Source organism: Haliotis rufescens, unplaced genomic scaffold, assembly GCF_023055435.1.
Source record: "Haliotis rufescens isolate VD_foot unplaced genomic scaffold, xgHalRufe1.0.p SCAF_9, whole genome shotgun sequence".
Lineage (NCBI taxonomy): Eukaryota > Metazoa > Mollusca > Gastropoda > Lepetellida > Haliotidae > Haliotis > Haliotis rufescens.
Window position 1 is genome coordinate 22046181 of NW_025964383.1, and position 17790 is coordinate 22063970.

General features: G+C 38.9%; 2 protein-coding genes across 9 annotated transcripts in view; one reads left to right on the plus strand and one right to left on the minus strand.

The window, feature by feature from the left end:
• The window catches only part of LOC124120612 (U2 snRNP-associated SURP motif-containing protein-like), a 34313-nt gene extending 23048 nt beyond the window's left edge, over positions 1 to 11265 (minus strand). The window contains exons 1-8 of the mRNA XM_048391257.1: positions 11182 to 11265; positions 8977 to 9075; positions 7264 to 7420; positions 5510 to 5619; positions 4380 to 4453; positions 3467 to 3606; positions 2313 to 2395; positions 1155 to 1320 (exon numbers count right to left, since the gene is read on the minus strand). Coding sequence (XP_048247214.1) covers positions 1155 to 1320; positions 2313 to 2395; positions 3467 to 3606; positions 4380 to 4453; positions 5510 to 5619; positions 7264 to 7420; positions 8977 to 9075; positions 11182 to 11241 — 889 coding nt within the window. The 5' untranslated portion in view covers positions 11242 to 11265. The remainder of the gene's footprint in view (positions 1 to 1154; positions 1321 to 2312; positions 2396 to 3466; positions 3607 to 4379; positions 4454 to 5509; positions 5620 to 7263; positions 7421 to 8976; positions 9076 to 11181) is intronic.
• LOC124120609 (RANBP2-like and GRIP domain-containing protein 8) overlaps positions 9071 to 17790 on the plus strand; it is a 302310-nt gene continuing 293590 nt past the window's right edge. For 5 of the 8 annotated variants that reach the window (XM_046483476.2, XM_048391240.1, XM_046483475.2 and 2 more), the window contains exon 1: positions 9085 to 9120. The gene's annotated coding sequence lies outside the window, so the exon portion shown is untranslated. Of the gene's footprint in view, positions 9121 to 17790 lie in introns of all 8 variants that reach the window. The other 3 variants (XM_048391239.1, XM_048391236.1, XM_048391242.1) reach the window with 3 other exon arrangements.

The window sequence follows — 17790 nt, forward strand, 5'->3', positions numbered from 1 at the left end:
GTGTTTGCTTGGTTGTTTTTTCAAAAAAGAAAAGAAAAAAAGAAGGAAATACGACTTAATAGTGAGGGAAATGAGATTAGGAATCCTGACACAAAACAAACTTGTACTGAGTGCTTTATGAAAATAGTTGGGAGTTTGAGAAATGAACAAAATGGAAATTATTTCAAAAACCTACACAGTGCCGGGAAGAGATGAAACTATTTGTGATGTTACCAATCTACTATCACTGATAGCTCATAAAGAACATATTGTCTGTAGAAACAAAGAGAAACATGAGCAATGTTGGTGGCCACTAGATTTAAAAAAAGGGTGTGATGCCTCATCATCATACATGATTGCCTATCACAGATTGATCAGTTTTGATAATGACACACCTGGAAAAAGGTCAAGCGCCTCTTACTCTTAATCCCATATGCTGATATTTTCAAGACACACAGAAGTTATGTACACATGAAGAGAAAGACTGGAGCACACAGTTTACGGAGGTGTATGTCGGCCGTAAACATACATTCTTCTCGATCCTATAGTTTAATTGGGTATGTTTGACAATGACCTATACAATGTATACCATGATTATTTGATAGTTGTGATTTCCAGTTTTTATTTCCTAACTGTCATGCATGTGAATCCAATTCAATATAGAAAGATTTTGCGATCAAAATTCCATCTGGACATTTTGTATACTTAGAGGCCTAATTACAAAGAAGTTTCAACATGGTGGTCAAAGACTATGTACTGTTAAGTGGTTATCATATTCTGTTGGATACATTTTTCAATCAAAACAAATTCATAAGTAGAAAGAGATTTATCCAAACTGACTTTGTTTGATTGACTCATCTCCCCATCTTAGCTATTTTAAGGTCTAAAAATGGCAAACTGTAACACCTCACAAAGCAATTGTGTAAAAATCCACAGCAGCCTGGATGAAAACAAGCAGTGGCCAAGATAACGAATGCCTCAATAGGGATGAAAATCGAAATCTAACAAATAATTACAACACTGAAAGAAATTTGTTGAAATTCACATTTCAACCAAAGTCAGTGAAGCAAACGCTCCTAGCCTCCCAACAAGTTTCTGCAACAGGATCACAACAAACAAATAACGCAAACAGAGAAATAATGAGCCAATGTAATCCTTGGTATTCTCCTACCCACCTCGTAGCGAGTTCATCGCTCGCTCTCCATCCTTCCTGTTCATGAAGGCAACAAATCCACAGTTTCGTCCCCGGGAACGCTCCTCTTCTGTGCGAGGCCACATGATCTTGATGCTTGCTAGAGGACCATACTTCCCAAATGTTTCACAAAGCTGTTGCTCTGTCATCTGAGGTCAAATTTTCACCACCAAGGCTTTTCATTAGCAAATGTAATACAATTCTCCATCCTTCAAATATTTAAGACTTTAACTGTAAATCAATTAGCTGTATGAAATAGTTATCGGGATCAATGAATATATTCAAAGGGATTCATTACATAGCATCACAAGGCTGGCCTTGCAGACAACCTGGATCAGATCAGATTTGTATTGCAGTTACACCATGTGTCAGCTTGATGTATAGTCTGGAAGGTAATTTAAGGTACCGACGTTTACTACAATATCTGAAAAACTATCCGACCTACTCCAGTCAAAGTTGGTATGAGATTATTAAACAGTCATACATAACTGGATATTACATTTAAAGACAATCGGTGCATGAATAAAAAATCTGTCTATTTAGCTATCACTATATTTCATCAACAATCAGACGGTCTGTTCGTCACGGGTGGAACGAGCATTCATTGTAACAGCCATCTGCATAATGCTACCCCTGCGTCACAGGGCCATATGACACAGTTGAACCAATCAACTCCAACTCGAAAGGGTGCACGGGAATCACGCACGCACGAACACAGTGTTAGTACGTTAGGCGTCTCAACGTACCTGATTTCCTTGCACCCTTTAACTGAGTTGATTTGTTCAACTGTGTCATATGGCCCTGTGACGCAGGGGTAGCATTATGCAGATGGCTGTTTCAATGAATGCTCATTCCACCCATGACGAACAGGACGAACGTCGGTACCTTAAATTACCTTCCAGACTATAGTAGTAAAGCTGAAGTGATGCATCTGTTTACCACTGTGGGAAAGCACTGAGGGTATGTGGCCGACAAACCTTGGTTTCTGGCACACCCAAGGGAGGTGCTCAACAAATGTTTGACTGAAGAAACTGAATGTAGTATCTATACCTAGTATGTAGCTATCAATAACAAAATGTTTTACATGATTATCAATTCTGATAATAAAACTCATTTTGAACATGCATCCATGTTATCTTACCTTTGGACATATGTTGCCCACATAGATGTTGGTTGTGTTCTCATCTCCCGGGTCAAATGATCCAATTCCCCCTGCTCGGTCTCCTGAATCAACAATCACAGTAGCGTACCTTTATATATATACCAACAAGAAATACTCGAAATATATGACCAAACGTTTTGTCTCAACTACTGGTCGAAAGCTTGAATCAAGGTTGATATTTAAGAATAGACTTCAATAATTTCTGCATTTATGATGGTATTGACATAATAAAAAGCGCAAACACACTGTGTAAATATGTGTAGCGGAATAATAACTTCACAGACTGCTTATTAAAATCATTAACACAAATAGCTGTGGACAACAATGCAAAATCAGTGACATCGTTCAGTGCAATATTTTAACACAGGCCCAATGATCCATGATGTCGGGAAAGGACATGCTATTCTCATTAAAACAGAGCTTTGTTCTCGATGACACTAAACAAAAATCTGAGGACATACCATTACGGGTCACGTCAGAACAACCTTTTGTTAACTTTGTTCGACCAATGAAATAACTTACATAAAGTTTGCATTAGATAATAAGAAAGCAGTTTTCTCAAGCTTAATGGTGCTTGTTTCAAACTGGTGACTTCCATTCCAGACTAGGCTTTAGCAAAACATTGATTTAAACTTTGAAAACTTGACAAAAGAAAATCCTGGAATGTCTACTAGATGGCCAATATTGTATAGCAGTACATTCCATGGCAAGTCTCTTCTATTTGAAATGGTTATCCCATTGAAGCAGGAGATAGATGTACAGCTCATATCTTTTCTTCAGAATACCATAACCTTTAACCTTTAAGAGGTTGCATGATTAGAAAACACATTCCAACTGTCAGCTTCCCGATCCAGTAAGTGATGCTCTGATTGGTCAGATGAAAGGTCATTCTGACATGACACATAATGGAATGTCCTCATATCTTTGTTTTGTGGTAGCAAGAACTAAAATATATTTTAAGGAGATTGGAGGACACGTCGTCAACCAAGTTACCGAGTCTGACCACCCAATTCATTTGGTCACCTCTTACAACCAGCATTGGTTAGAGACCTATTCTAACCCCAATTCCCAAGAGGGGGTTTGATGAATGGATTTAAGGCCAAGTTCTACACAGCGAGATGAAGTCTACCTACCTGGCCCACGTAGTGAAGCAGGTCCTATGTCCATGGGATCAAGAAAGGGGGAAATTTTGGTGTCGATGTCCGGCAGATCAACACCTGAATCTCTCAACACTTTCTTTAGTTTGTGTCGCTCTTGTCTTTCTTCTTGAATCCTGCAAGTTGTGAAGTCAAGGTGAATTTTTAAATCAGTAGTTTCAACAAGTTAAACAATAGTGGGTCCTGTTCAACACAGCGCTGATTTCTCTTAAGCTATTGTAACTACCACAGTTTACCATTGATTGCTGGCAGCACGAGGCTGGCTGTGAGGTAGTGTGACCTGGCTTCAAACATCAAACAACTCAACATATTTGCACAAGTTGACATTTTCATCAGCCTAAAACATGCATTAATATAAATTAACACTGTGAGTGTAGGACAGACATCTTAGTGAGAATAATGGTATGGAATATATTGTACCAGGTATATCTTGTTCTGTTCAGCCTACTTTGGAAATTTGTGGGGGGTGTTTTTTATGGAGGCTGTTTCCATGTTTTCGGCAGCATGCTCTAACATAATATTTATAATGACGTTTCTTATTTTTGTGGTTACGATCTTATTGTTTTATGTTGGGAATCCATTGTGAACTGAAGACATGAAAGATCTTTATTGCAGACCGTCAGTTTTAGAAACCATTATCAACTTTCAAGTGTAATTGTTCTTTAAGTAAAAAAAACCCTAAAAACAATCTTCTGGACCAGACAAGAGTTGAGGTGAGCCAAGGTGAGGTGAAATAGGGTTTATAGGGTTTAACGTCACGTCCAAGATTATTGCACTTAGGTGGTCACGAAGGTGGTCAAGTAGATAAGACAACAGCATGGATTTAACATGTTTAATAAACAGCCATTAAGAATCTGATGATCAATGCAACGTGCTTCCTACAACTCACTGTTTCAATTCCTCCTTGAAGAGTTCCAGATTGCTTTTCTTCTTCTCATCTCCTCTTTTCTTTTTGTTAGAATTCTGTGAAACAAACGCAAAGATCAAAAGATGAAACTATACAGAAAACATGTCCGTCTTCCAATGGGCTTTGTAAATTGTACCAATGTGCGGAACGGAAATTTTATCAAGAAAGTTACATGCTTCTGTTCAAGTATGGTAGTACAATACCTGGCACACCCTGGCCAGGCCTCAGTTGACTTGAGTGAGTGAATCGGGTTTAACGCCGCTTTTAACAGTATTCCAGTTATATCGCGGCGTGTCAGCTTAATGTGGGAGGAAAGCCCGAAGTGATGCAGGTCTCAGACGTTTACCACTTCGGTGAAACCCACGAGCACGGGTATGGTGCTGACAAACCTAGAAACATAATCGGGGCGAACCGGGATTCGAACCCACAATCATAGGTTTCTGGCGTGCCCAAGGGACGCAACTCTGCACAGCGAATCGCAGCGCCTTAGTCGACTGGGTTACCGGTACCCCCTCAGTTGACCTGAATGTAGGGACATGTTACAGGGAGTGCTAATGTACCGCCACCAGAGTCCTTGATCATCCAGTGTATTTTATATCTTGTATATCCACTGTATTGTGATCACTACCCCATTCACTACCCCGTGCATAGTAACCTACACGACATGATCACATGACTACCAATTCCACATCATTCTCTTTCTTTGATCTGACAGGCTAGAGGAGCTGTTATGCAGGGATGGTCGGTAGGGCATATAGTATGTGAGTCTATAAATATACAACTTAATGTGACATTTATAAATTTTAAACTTATCCTATCTCACACTCTGTATTTATCCCACAGTTGGACAGTGGGATGCAGATACCCCAGCCTGTAGAGACAGTGAGATGTACACAAGGAAGCTGGTGCAAATGAAATAATCTATAACACTGTCTAGTGTCATAAATAGAACTACAGTAGAACATGGATATAACGAACTTCAAGTGACCGGAGAAATCAGTTTGTTATATACATTATTCCTTATAGGAAGACATGCAGTGTGAGTTAAGAGTGAGTTTTAAGCATTTTGGTGCTTAAGCATGCACAGATTCAGCTAACAGACTACAAATTACCGGTTTATCATCTTCTTTCCTTGTCTCCTTCACAGACTGGAATGTTGCAGCTAGCTCGGCTAGCTTGGATGTGGGCTTATACAGACGGTTTTTGTCAGGTCTGGAGTCTCCTGGAAATACACAATATAACCAAAGTTCAAGAAACACTCACAATGCCAAGCAGTTTATGTTATTCTTCAATGTACTCTGAATACAGGAGTGAAAGACATCAGCATGAATGCAAATGAAGGTATGCCGCAGTCAGCAAATATATTCAAGCAACATAATCATGATAATGGATGCCTTTAAACATTGGTTAATGATCAAGCCTGGATTTAGCAAATAATAAAGCTGACTATCGCCCGAGATCTTGTGATATGATACGTATCATGGTATGGATAAATGATACCACTGGTATCATGATACACCACAACAAATAGTAAGAGATAATAAAATGACAAAAATACAACTATATAAAACATTATGCTTGAGACATATATTTATTATTGTAAAAACAAGAAAGAAGTGAGCAAAGCTCATATACCCCCGTTATCCCCACTGGTCAACAACAAATAATAAACAGTTTGTTAATTAATGAAATATTTCTAACTGATTTTAACTTCAATGTTTTAAAAACTAAGATTGAGTTCCAGTGACAATTGACCCCCCCCAAAAAATCTCCCATGTTACCAGTGTTGACTACGAGGAAGTAGATCACCATGAACACCTTTGAATAAAAATTTGATTGAGGAGTTGCATAAGAAGAATTATCAAAAGGACCAAAAATTGTTGATATAAAAACACATAAAAAATGGAACAATATCATATAAGAAAATCAATAAATTAATAATTTCCATCTAGCCTTAACAGATATGGTAAAGAATACATAAATTCAAACTATCACAAAGCACAGATACTTATGATGATCTACATGTGTGGAAACAATTTTTGAAAATATATTAGCTATACAAAACCAGTCATCAAAATTTCTCAATGCCATCTTGTTTCCATGAAAACAGCAAAAGACAAAACTTTCAGAATCTTATAAAAGATAAAAAAACAATCATAGCTGTTAATGTAGCAAGTTTGCTGAAGCTAGGATACATAATATTGTAAACATGGATCGTACAAAAACTCTACCCAAAATTTATGTTTCACCATGATTCCATGGAAACGGCAAAAATAAAAAAATTCAGAATCTTCAAACTAGCAAAAGGCACAAGTACTCATTGTGGTAAATGTGTGTAGCAAGTTTGGTGAAGCTACGGTGCATGGTTAAAAAGTTATGGGCCGTACGAAAGCTCGGACAGAAGGATGGACGAACGGAACGCTATATACCGGGGGTAAACAGGGGTATAAAAATATAATTACTGATAACAACAATCTGCATACAACCTTTTTTTCTGTTTTGAGGACTTTTCAAACCTAAATTTGGCTCGAAATGAAGACCTAAATACAGCAGCTGCATTCACTATTACCATCATGTTTTTGTGTTCCATCATGCTTACAGGTGGCGCTATGCTACTTCCGTGATACTCCATCAATTGATGTTCTATTCACAGCGTATCGCGATCTAACCAACGGTGTGTTCCCAAGTATTGATGATAACATAGGTATCAGTGAATCGTTACAGGGCTCCTTGAATCTTGACCTTTTGACATTAGGGCTATAACAAGTACCCTAGGGCTTCCGTGCTTTTTTATGAAAAGTGTTGATGATTTCTCAAAACACAGAATGACATGTAATTAGCCTAAATGACTGGAGAATATATTTACCCGAGCTGTTTCTTTGAGTTCTTGGGTTGCCACTAAAAGGTCTGTCAGCATTGACAGTTTCTCCCTTGACCCACATCTTCGTGCCTGCATGTTTATGTGCTTCATCAAAGGAAGCAACAAACTCCTCATATACCTGTGCTGTGGCTTCTGCATCTTGCTGCAAGCAGTTACATTTAATATGTAAACATTTGGGCTGCAATGAATACACTATGAGGCAAATACGATTCGTATCATGAATATAGGGTAACGAATGCGAAGATTAATTCACGAATACAATAACAAGTCAGCAGTTGATGTATTATTTGTTATATTCTGTGAAACAATAACAGCATATATAATTTGACATTGTTTGTTAATCATCAAAGTATTAAACATTTATATACATCACTTATCCAGGTACTAGTATCTGCTCAAATGCGACATTGACCGGTGACCACAATACTAAATATTACTATACTTTATCATTTAACTAAAGCATTTATCCATGACATAAGCTTATGACATAAAAACAAGTATGTCATACCCCAATGACATAAGTATGCAAATTAGATATGCAAATGAGATAACCGGAAGTGGGACTTTTTTCGCCGGTGCACGTGAGTAGGTGTTTACAAACAACATGGATACCTTTGATGTTGGAGACATTATTTCAATTATTCTGCAAAAGTCTGTTCAAGTATTTTGATTAAAATAATCCGAGGAACTTTTTTTCTCAGCGAAGGAATATGTCATAAAGGAGTTAAGAGGTTGTTTATTTTGGTTTACACGGCCAAGGAAAACATGTATCACTACGCACGATCTATACGTAAGATTTCGACATGTTGCTGATGTTAATGTTTAATGCAATTATTCCTTAATTGGGAAGCAAAAATGTGAAAATGATAAATAGAATTCATCACTCGTGTTTTTTTAATATGGGAAATATCAACCTTGTCCCGTTAATCGGTATTTGCTTCGCCAAAGGCTCAGCTAATACCGATTAACTAAGACTCGGTTGAGATATTTCCCATATTAAAAAACACTCGTGATGAATCCTCTATATATATAAGAGTGTTGTCTTTGAAGAAATCTATGCATATAATATGTTGTTATGGATATTTTTAGGTACAGGGTATGTAAATGCACATGATTGCATATTCATAAATATTCGATTTAAGTGGCCACGAATAACAAATTCAATACTTGAAAGGATACGGTTTGATTCACCGAATACACGAGTGCCTCATAACAGCCCTAGTAAACATCAGTTGTTTCTGCAGTTTTCTTCATCTTACACTTTCCATAAGTACCTGGTATAGTGTACTAGAAAACACTAATATCACCTTGTGTAGAACTTACTAAAGAATCTAGCTCTCTGATTGGCTAGTCACTGTCAATAGCAGGGTGTACTGTCTTTTCACGAAATGAACGTTGGTGTACATGCCTTGACCTTTAATCTTGTGTGATAAACATGGCCATTCGGCTTGCAAAATCCCAAATACTTCGCTGTTCATGCTTGTGACATGTGTAACTCATATTCTGCCCTTGAATAAAGGGTACAAGGTGCTGTCTCTACCATGTCTATATCATCATGATCAAGACATATCAAATAACATTACAATAACTTTCTCACTCAGACCCAACAAAGTAGCATTTTCATAATCTGAAACTTTAAAAAAGAAAACAACGTACAAAGAAAACACCATTCTACGAAATATTTAATATTGTCATTACCTTTTTCCTCATTTCATCTATTTCCTTTTTTGACAGGGATTGTTTTCCAAGGTTCATAGTCCCCACCTCGAAAGCTTTCAACTTGCTCTCGGAGATGGTCTGAAAATTAGAACAGCATTACAAGAACAAAGATCAAATATTGACGTGAGTGAACATGTCAACTTCATGTTGGAGTGAGTGAGTACGGTTTTACGCTGCTTTTAGCAATATTCCAGCAATATCACGGCTGGGTTCATCCAAAATGGGCTTCACACATTGTACCCATGTCGGGAATTGAACCAAGGTCTTCGAGCGAATGCTTTAACCACTAGGCTACAGCCCGTTCTGCTTTAAGTTGAAGGAAAACCCTGGCCCACCTTTAGAATACAGTACCACAAACTTTTCAAACATGTGACAATACCCTATGACGTAATTTGTAGTATTTTGTCACACCGGCGAAACAATGCCCTGTGACGTCAGGGGTCATCAAGTGTGCATAAGCTCCTCCCAGTGATCTATCATCTCTACATGCAAGTCATTGAATACGCCCAGCGGCATTGAGAGTTTTGAATATTTGTTTACCAAATATAGACTGCGGCGGCGCATTTTATGGCAAGCGCTAGTTTATGAAAGCACTTTTATCATGTTTATTTTTTATTTATTTATTTTGTTTTAGTCGTAATTCAAGTGGCTAAAATGGTCACAAATGGGAACTTATATACATATATTATTTTTTCGGTTCATTAATTTTCATTATCATGCACAAGAATGCATTTTCAGTTTACATAGAAAGACCATGTTAAAATATTGGCGCTGAACACATCCAAATGTTGCCAGTGTTGGGGTAGGTTACCCCGAACTCTATCCTTAGCCCTTGGATCCCATAACACTAAATCACCCTTTTACGATCATTAGGGTTAGGTACCGGTGTAGTGGCTATTAAATTACCCCGAACTCTATCCTGAGCCCTTGGATCCCCTTTACGATCAATCATCCCCTTGCGATCATTAGCGGCTCCTGATATTCTTCACACAAAAACGTCGATTAAAAAGGATGAAATGGTTTTGTGTCAAATAATTTAGCTACTGGAAACTGTCCTGGAACATTCACACAAGCCACTTTAACTGGCTACATTTTTTCAGTACTGATTCAAAAGTGAACTCACAGTTGTGTCGTCACAAGCCATGCTCATACCTCCCTCATTCCTTACTAATATCCACATCATCCTGACAGTGTTCCCTACCAGACTTTTCTGTCACAAAATCCAGCTGTCGAATTATTAAATACCATGCGTCTCCGCGAGTTCGACGTCTGAAGCGGTTTTCAGGTCGCGCCATATCGCTCATTCCTCACCACTCTGTATCTTGTAAATTACGGAATGGGACGAGTGTGCCAAATGGCATTGGGATCATTCTTAAATGTCCGTAGACTAAAGTCAAGAGACACCATGGCTACCCGTAACCTTCGTAAGTGTCTGTCACCTATTCTACCCTTTCCGTTCAGTTCCGTAACGTCATAGGCATGACAAGGTAAATTTGCACTTTGTTCCACAGTGTGGACGTTGTTCATCGGTTAGCTGTTGGGCTAACAATCCGAAGGTCGCGAGTTCGCGTCCGACGGATTCTCACAAAAACTGGTTGCTTGTCTTTGAGACATGTGACCTACGGCAGAGATCGTCCTCACGAGAAGTTGCGATACTGTATTCTAAAGGTGCTCCCCATTTCCCAGCCAATCAAGACCTACAAAATCCTGTAACACGCTTACTGACTTTGCTGATATAGTTACAGTCTTATTAAATGCACTTGGTATATCATTAAGGTACCATAGGGTTTGAACACACCTAGCCTACTCATCTAAATTTCGTTTGTAAATTGCACATGCTTAACTGGATTTAACTTCCAGTTTTACTTTTAGGTATACTGAAGTCTTTCTGGGAATATAAGATATCTCAAAATGTTGACTGTAATAACATATTATATATTATCTTGTTGTTTTAGAAATGTGAATATAATGAGCTCTACCTATGTTCGACTAAACACTACCTAGAGAAAATACTGGGTCACCACGATATGAGTGTCAGTAAACAACGTGACCCAGTGTAGGCCATATCATGTTATCTCTTGACACGTGAAACTGCGGTATAATTGCAGTTCAACCATCATCACATTGAGGGAACAAGCTATCATCTTCCTTGAAAATAATGTGAAATTGTGTAATTACTCATACCTTTGCAGAACCAGGGGCTAAACGGCTCCCTTTCAGGCCCCATGGTAATTTGTTCGCCATTTTGTCTAGCGTTCGTACGGATATTGCCGAAAGGTACCGGAAAATCACGAATAGTTTCAAAGGGCGATAATCACATGACAGCTGACAATGCATACCACTAAAGTCCGAAAGATATTTTTAACTGTAGCTTCTATTTAAGTCCATTGCTGAGCTCTTATTGTTGTGTGAAGTAACTTGATTAAGTAAACATTGTTTCTGTTCAAACGAGAAAATAATACGAGACAAAAGAAGCTTTTCAGCGTTTGCTTTTATATTGTTTTGCTCTCATCAATAGTTCAGCTATATGACGGCAGCTTTATGCAGCTTTAGTAATATATGGTTATATTCCCGGGACACCATTCCTTCACTCAATGAGAATATTCAGGAAATCCAGTGACTACAACATTCAAACGTCAATGACTCTCCTTTTCTTTAATTAAGTAAACGAATAAAGCATGCGCGACTGACAAATTAAAACGCACGCGTGCGTGCGCGAGTGTGGTGCTTTAAAAGTTCCTCACTGAAGCATTTTGTAGAATGCAGTGCTACTGAACTTGACCGAAACTCCGTGGGAAGCCGGAATAGAATTTGTTCACAGTAATCCGTATATCAGGTGGTCAGGGTCGGCGACAGAACCAAGGTCGTGGTACCCCGATGGCGCGCCACCTTCAATCTCATTAAAATCAGATCTTAGTTTTCGCTACTGCTAACCAGAGAGCTGAGGACATCCCATTTCGGGTCACGTCAGAACGACCTTTCGAGAACATTGACCGACCAATGAAATGACTGACAAGAAATCGACATTTGCCAATCAGAAGGCAGCTATCTCGAGCTTTACGGCACTAGTTTCAAACTGGCGACTAAGCTTCGAAACATATTTTGAGGTATTCTCGATTAAATTTTTTTTAAACTGACCAAAACTACATTCTGGAATGGCTTATAAATAACCTAGATTGTATGGATATTATCATAAAACCCGTAACTGTCGTTCGGAATACCCCGTGTTAAACATTTCGGGGTTGCATTATTAGGAAACACATTCCGACTGTCACTTTCAGGATCTGGTAAGCGACGCTCTCATTGGTCGGATGAAACTTTGAAAGGTCGTTCTGACGTGACCCCTAATGGGATGTCCTCACATCTTTGTTTAGCGGTAGCCAGAACTTAGATCCGATTTTAATGAGATTGCGACGCCTTGCTCTTAACAGCAGCCAATGCTATTTTCTTGTCCTGATTGCCGCATTCAAATGTCAGTTTCACACATCATCAATATTACTGACTGTGGCGTTGAATAACAATCGTGTTCTCAAAAAAAGAAGAAAAGTTGTTCTCATGTTGACCTTCCCGTAGGTCTGTACTCAATGCCGGTCCCAAGAGCCCAATAACGAGGCAGTGAGTGAAGATTTAACGTAACATTGTTTCGGTCATATAATAACGACCGACCAATGATTGATTGATTGTTGTTTAACGCGGCACTAAGCAATATTCCAGCGAATATAAACCTATCCTGCACCGATGACCCAAGAACAAGGGTAACTGGGCTAGCTTGTTCATGTTCATGAAAATGTGTAAAATAAAAAAAAAGGTTTTAAGATGTGTATATACAAAATAATACGTACACGCCATATTCTATATCCAAACTACAATCAATTTTCTTACAGGTATGTAAGTATGTGCATTCATCTTATCTCGACACTCGTCTCCTCGTCCCCTCCTCCTCAATCACCCCCAACCCCTACACAGTGACACATGACTCCCCCCCCCCCCCCCCCCCCCCCAGTCGAGCTCCCCCCTCATCACCGATCCCCGCCATCCCCTCACACCAAACTTTAAACAATATTCAGGATGAAATTTCATATCTGCTTCCATCTCAGTTTGGCCAGAAACAGAGGCATGGATTCTTACTTGCTGGAATTTAGTGTCCAGTATATCCCTGGTACACGCTCACGGGCTGGGCTTGTAATAAAACCGACGTTATGTTGTTTATGTAAGTAATGTTGAAAATTTGAAAATCTGATGAATACTAAAAGAAAATCGATTATAAAAATATCCAAATAATGATTAGCTTTTCCGCGCTTTCATTTTCAACTGATAATATATTCTTTAAGGCCAAGGTGCGACGATATATGAAAACCATGGTCACGGGTATGCTGCTGACATACAAAGTATCATAATCAGTGCGAATCTGGAATTCGAACCCTCTATAGATGAGCGGATCCAGGTACGCCTAAAGGACGCAACTCTGCAGAGCAAATTACGACGCCTAATACTAACCCCTTATATATTTTCATTGGTATATTGTATAATTTTATATTGTTCATGATTGTTAATCTGTCATACAGGCCCTCAAACAAATATATCCAATATAGCCCTTGCAAGTCTATAATGTTTGGCAAGTCTAGATTACTGCAGTATCAGGAAGAAAGTATCTGGGCTCCTTTTTAATATATTTTATAACTATAATTTAACAACTGTTATTTTGTTATTTCTGTATGATATGTTCATTTTAGAGACTAGATGTCTTACATCGCTTTAAGCATTATTTTGGCAAATTGCGGCATCGACTCATCATTATGAAGATAATATGGAAACACTAATTTTAAGCCACTTTATCCTAAATGGTATATACGTTTTGTTTGTTGTTTTTTATTTAACGCCACATTCAGCAATATTCCAGCTTTATGACGGCGGTCTGTAAGTAATCGAGTCTTGACCAGACAATCATGGGATTGACATCATGAGCATCGATCTATCCGCATTTGGGATACGATGACAAGCATCAACCAAGTCAGCGAGCCTGACCACTCGATCCCGTTAGTCGCCTCTTTACGACAAGCATAGTCGCCTTTTACGGCAAGCATGGGTTGCTGAAGACCTATTCTACCCCGGATCTTCAAGTGTAGTGTATATAATTCCTATAATCTACAGATTAGTCAGGCCACAGCTTCAAAAAAATTTGCACGCTGATATAATTACTAATCACTATTAGTAAATTCATTAGTAAGGTTGTCTTATTGAAAGATGCGTGGGCCAACTAGTTAGTATTCTCCTAACAATGATGTTTTAATTGAATGTGTAAATCAATACGTATTGTGTCCAATGAATACAAATATGACATTAACTTTAAAATAAGATCTTACTGGACATGTTTGAAAAAGCTACAGATTAACGACTGTCGTAAGTCTACCTTAAAGTATGGGAGTTACGATCGTCTTAGGTCGCTTTGTGAAACTGAGGCCAGAACAGAGCAGTGCTGCGACAGCCCGGGTTAGTGATGTCCTGTTCCTAGAATTAGTATTATTGAATAGCTCTGTGTAATAATTTTCATTCATTATTTCAATTTTTCTTTGGGTAATATCCTTTATTTTTTTCTGTCCAATCTGTATCGAGTATTTTGATACCAATAAGAAGATTTGTAAAAACAATATTTTTACAGTTTGAAACTATCTTTACGTCCAAATATTATGGTTTTTTTTGCGTCCTTTGTTGCTCCCCGATTGTCTTCTCGTTTATCTGAATCGGAAAGTTTGAATTGACAGGCGAACACGCTAACAAAGTGGGATTTTAACATTGTGACAATTTGTGTCGTATGAAAGCACACTTAAACTTGGCAAACACGTGACACAAATGAACATTTAATGCACAATCAATGTGCTTTGAAAATAAAACTATTTGACATTTTTGTCAATTGCAAATTTGACATTTTCTGAAAATTACCCTTGTAATATTCTGATTTGTCTTCGTCATAGAATCACCATCGAGATACACAAAAGCCATTATCACGGGAATCTTAGTCTTGGCATAATTACAACTTAAAAAAATATTGTTTTGAAATCGTATTTCTATTTCTAACAGAACCAACGTTTTTTACATAGGAAATTTTCTTTACAAGACTTAGTATTAAACTTTGGGATTAAGTCTTGTAGATTAAGCAGAAATCATAGTTATTTCTTTAGGTTCTTTTTCCCAACCTCAGTGCGTTTATTTTGAACAAATGGATACTATGTGCATATTTACAAATAAGCCCCCACTTTCCAACGTGCAGAAACATGCCTTTGGACGTAATTAATGTCACACAATGAGGTTACAATGTCCTGAAATGAAATTCCTTTGGTAAACAAATTTTAACAAACAAGAGTCTGAGGAACAAACAGTGGAATCACTGGATTGTTTATGTTTTATGGCCCCATAAAAAATTTCCTCTTTCTGCAATATTTTTTTTCACAATTTGTACATTTATTTTCAACATCTACACAGGGTTCGTAATTCCTTGTAATTTTGTGTCAGTGGCACTATTAAAATGACGTTCCCGGTGCACGCTTGGAAATCCTATTTTTTACAATACCTTGAGACTTCTTTTGTCCTTTGAATCCAAAGAGAAACATGACAAACATGCGGGACATGATGAACGTATGAATGCACTAACTGCACAGAAGAACCACTACATATATTTGGGTAGAACCACTACATATATTTGGGTATTTGACCTGTGAAGATTCCGGGGTAGAATAGATCTACAGCAACCCATGCTTGCCGTCAAAGGCGACAATGCTTGTCGTAAAAGGCGACTAACGGGATCGGGTGGTCAGGCTCGCTGACTTGGTTAATGCATGTCATCGATCCCAAATGCGTGGATTGATGCTCATGATATCAATCACTGGATTGTCTGGGCCAGACTCGATTATTTACAGACCGCCGTCATATAGCTGGAATATTGCTGAGTGCGGCGTTAAACAACAAACCAACCAACTGTTTGGGTATTCGGAAATGATAAAGGGCAATGTTAATCTTAATGTAAGGGATTGGGTAAAACTTATAAACTTAGTTTCGCTGAGATAAAAACTATTCTGCTAGTTTGCACACTTTAATTAAAGGGAGCACACTTAAACATCTTCATGATTGCCCTGGGCACACTTAAAAAAAACCCATTTCTATCACTGTACAACATGAACCAAACCTTCCTATTCCATAATTACTTCCCTGTGACGATCGCAAACTCTGTGTTTTCCTAGTTGAGCCCACTCAGCCACACATTGTCAACAAAACTGATACAGAGAAACAGAAATTCCATAAGGGCAGGGTTAAGTTTGTTGCATTGTAGACATCATTTGGCATGGAAAATGTCATTATATATATATAAAATCATAATAACAAATGGTGTGTAAATATGTTTGTACTGATGAGTCCTGTCTGATTAACACTGACATGCATATCCAGTTACTGGAGGAGATCGGTATATAGATAGATAGATATAGATACGTATAAGGAAAGAAAATGGGCGAAAAGATTAGAAGTGTTCATTGAAGGTTTATTACAATATCGACTGAAACATATATCATATATTTCCGTGGTAACAGGAGAAACATTCTGGTGTGATTTGCTCAAAACGTTATATTCCAATAAATGTGCCTTGAACTATATTTTGCTTTTTTGTCATTAGAAAATCATAGCATGACCATGTCAAGTTGCCACACAGAAGCCATGCGTCAATAGCGTCATTATCACTGAAATCTTTTTTATAAATAATATAAATATGATAATGCAAATGATAAGAAAGAAGGAACTGATGACACCGCGAGCATGTTTTGAGAGTCATCACTCCACTATCCCTGTTCAGTGATTCCTTTAGTCCCCCTTCAGGGTGGTGCTGTAGAGTATGTCCCATGTACTCCATGCAGTGCATGTTTGTTCCCCTACAGGTTCCTGCTGCAGAGTATGTCCCCTGTACTCCATGCGGTGCATGTTTGTCCCCCTTCAGGATGCTGCTGCAGAGTATGTCCCCTGTACTCCATGCAGTGCATGTTTGTCCCCCTTCAGGATGCTGCTGCAGAGTATGTCCCATGTACTCCATGCAGTGCATGTTTGTTCCCCTACAGGTTCCTGCTGCAGAGTATGTCCCTTGTACTCCATGCGGTGCATGTTTGTCCCCCATTCAGGATGCTGCTGCAGAGTATGTCCCCTGTACTCCATGCAGTGCATGTTTGTCCTGCTTCAGTATACCGCTGCAGAGTATGTCCCCTGTACTCCATGCAGTGCATGTTTGTCCCCCTTCAGGATGCTGCTGCAGAGTATGTCCCATGTACTACATGCAGTGCATGTTTGTTCCCCTACAGGTTCCTGCTGCAGAGTATGTCCCCTGTACTCCATGCGGTGCATGTTTGTCCCCCTTCAGGATGCTGCTGCAGAGTATGTCCCCTGTACTCCATGCAGTGCATGTTTGTCCCCTTCAGGATGCTGCTGCAGAGTATGTCCCATGTACTCCATGCAGTGCATGTTTGTTCCCCTACAGGTTCCTGCTGCAGAGTATGTCCCCTGTACTCCATGCAGTGCATGTTTGTCCCCCTTCAGGATGCTGCTGCAGAGTATGTCCCCTGTACTCCATGCAGTGCATGTTTGTCCTGCTTCAGTATACTGCTGCAGAGTATGTCCCCTATACTCCATGCAGTGCATGTTTGTTCCCCTACAGGTTCCTGCTGCAGAGTATGTCCCCTGTACTCCATGCGGTGCATGTTTGTCCCCCTTCAGGATGCTGCTGCAGAGTATGTCCCCTGTACTCCATGCGGTGCATTT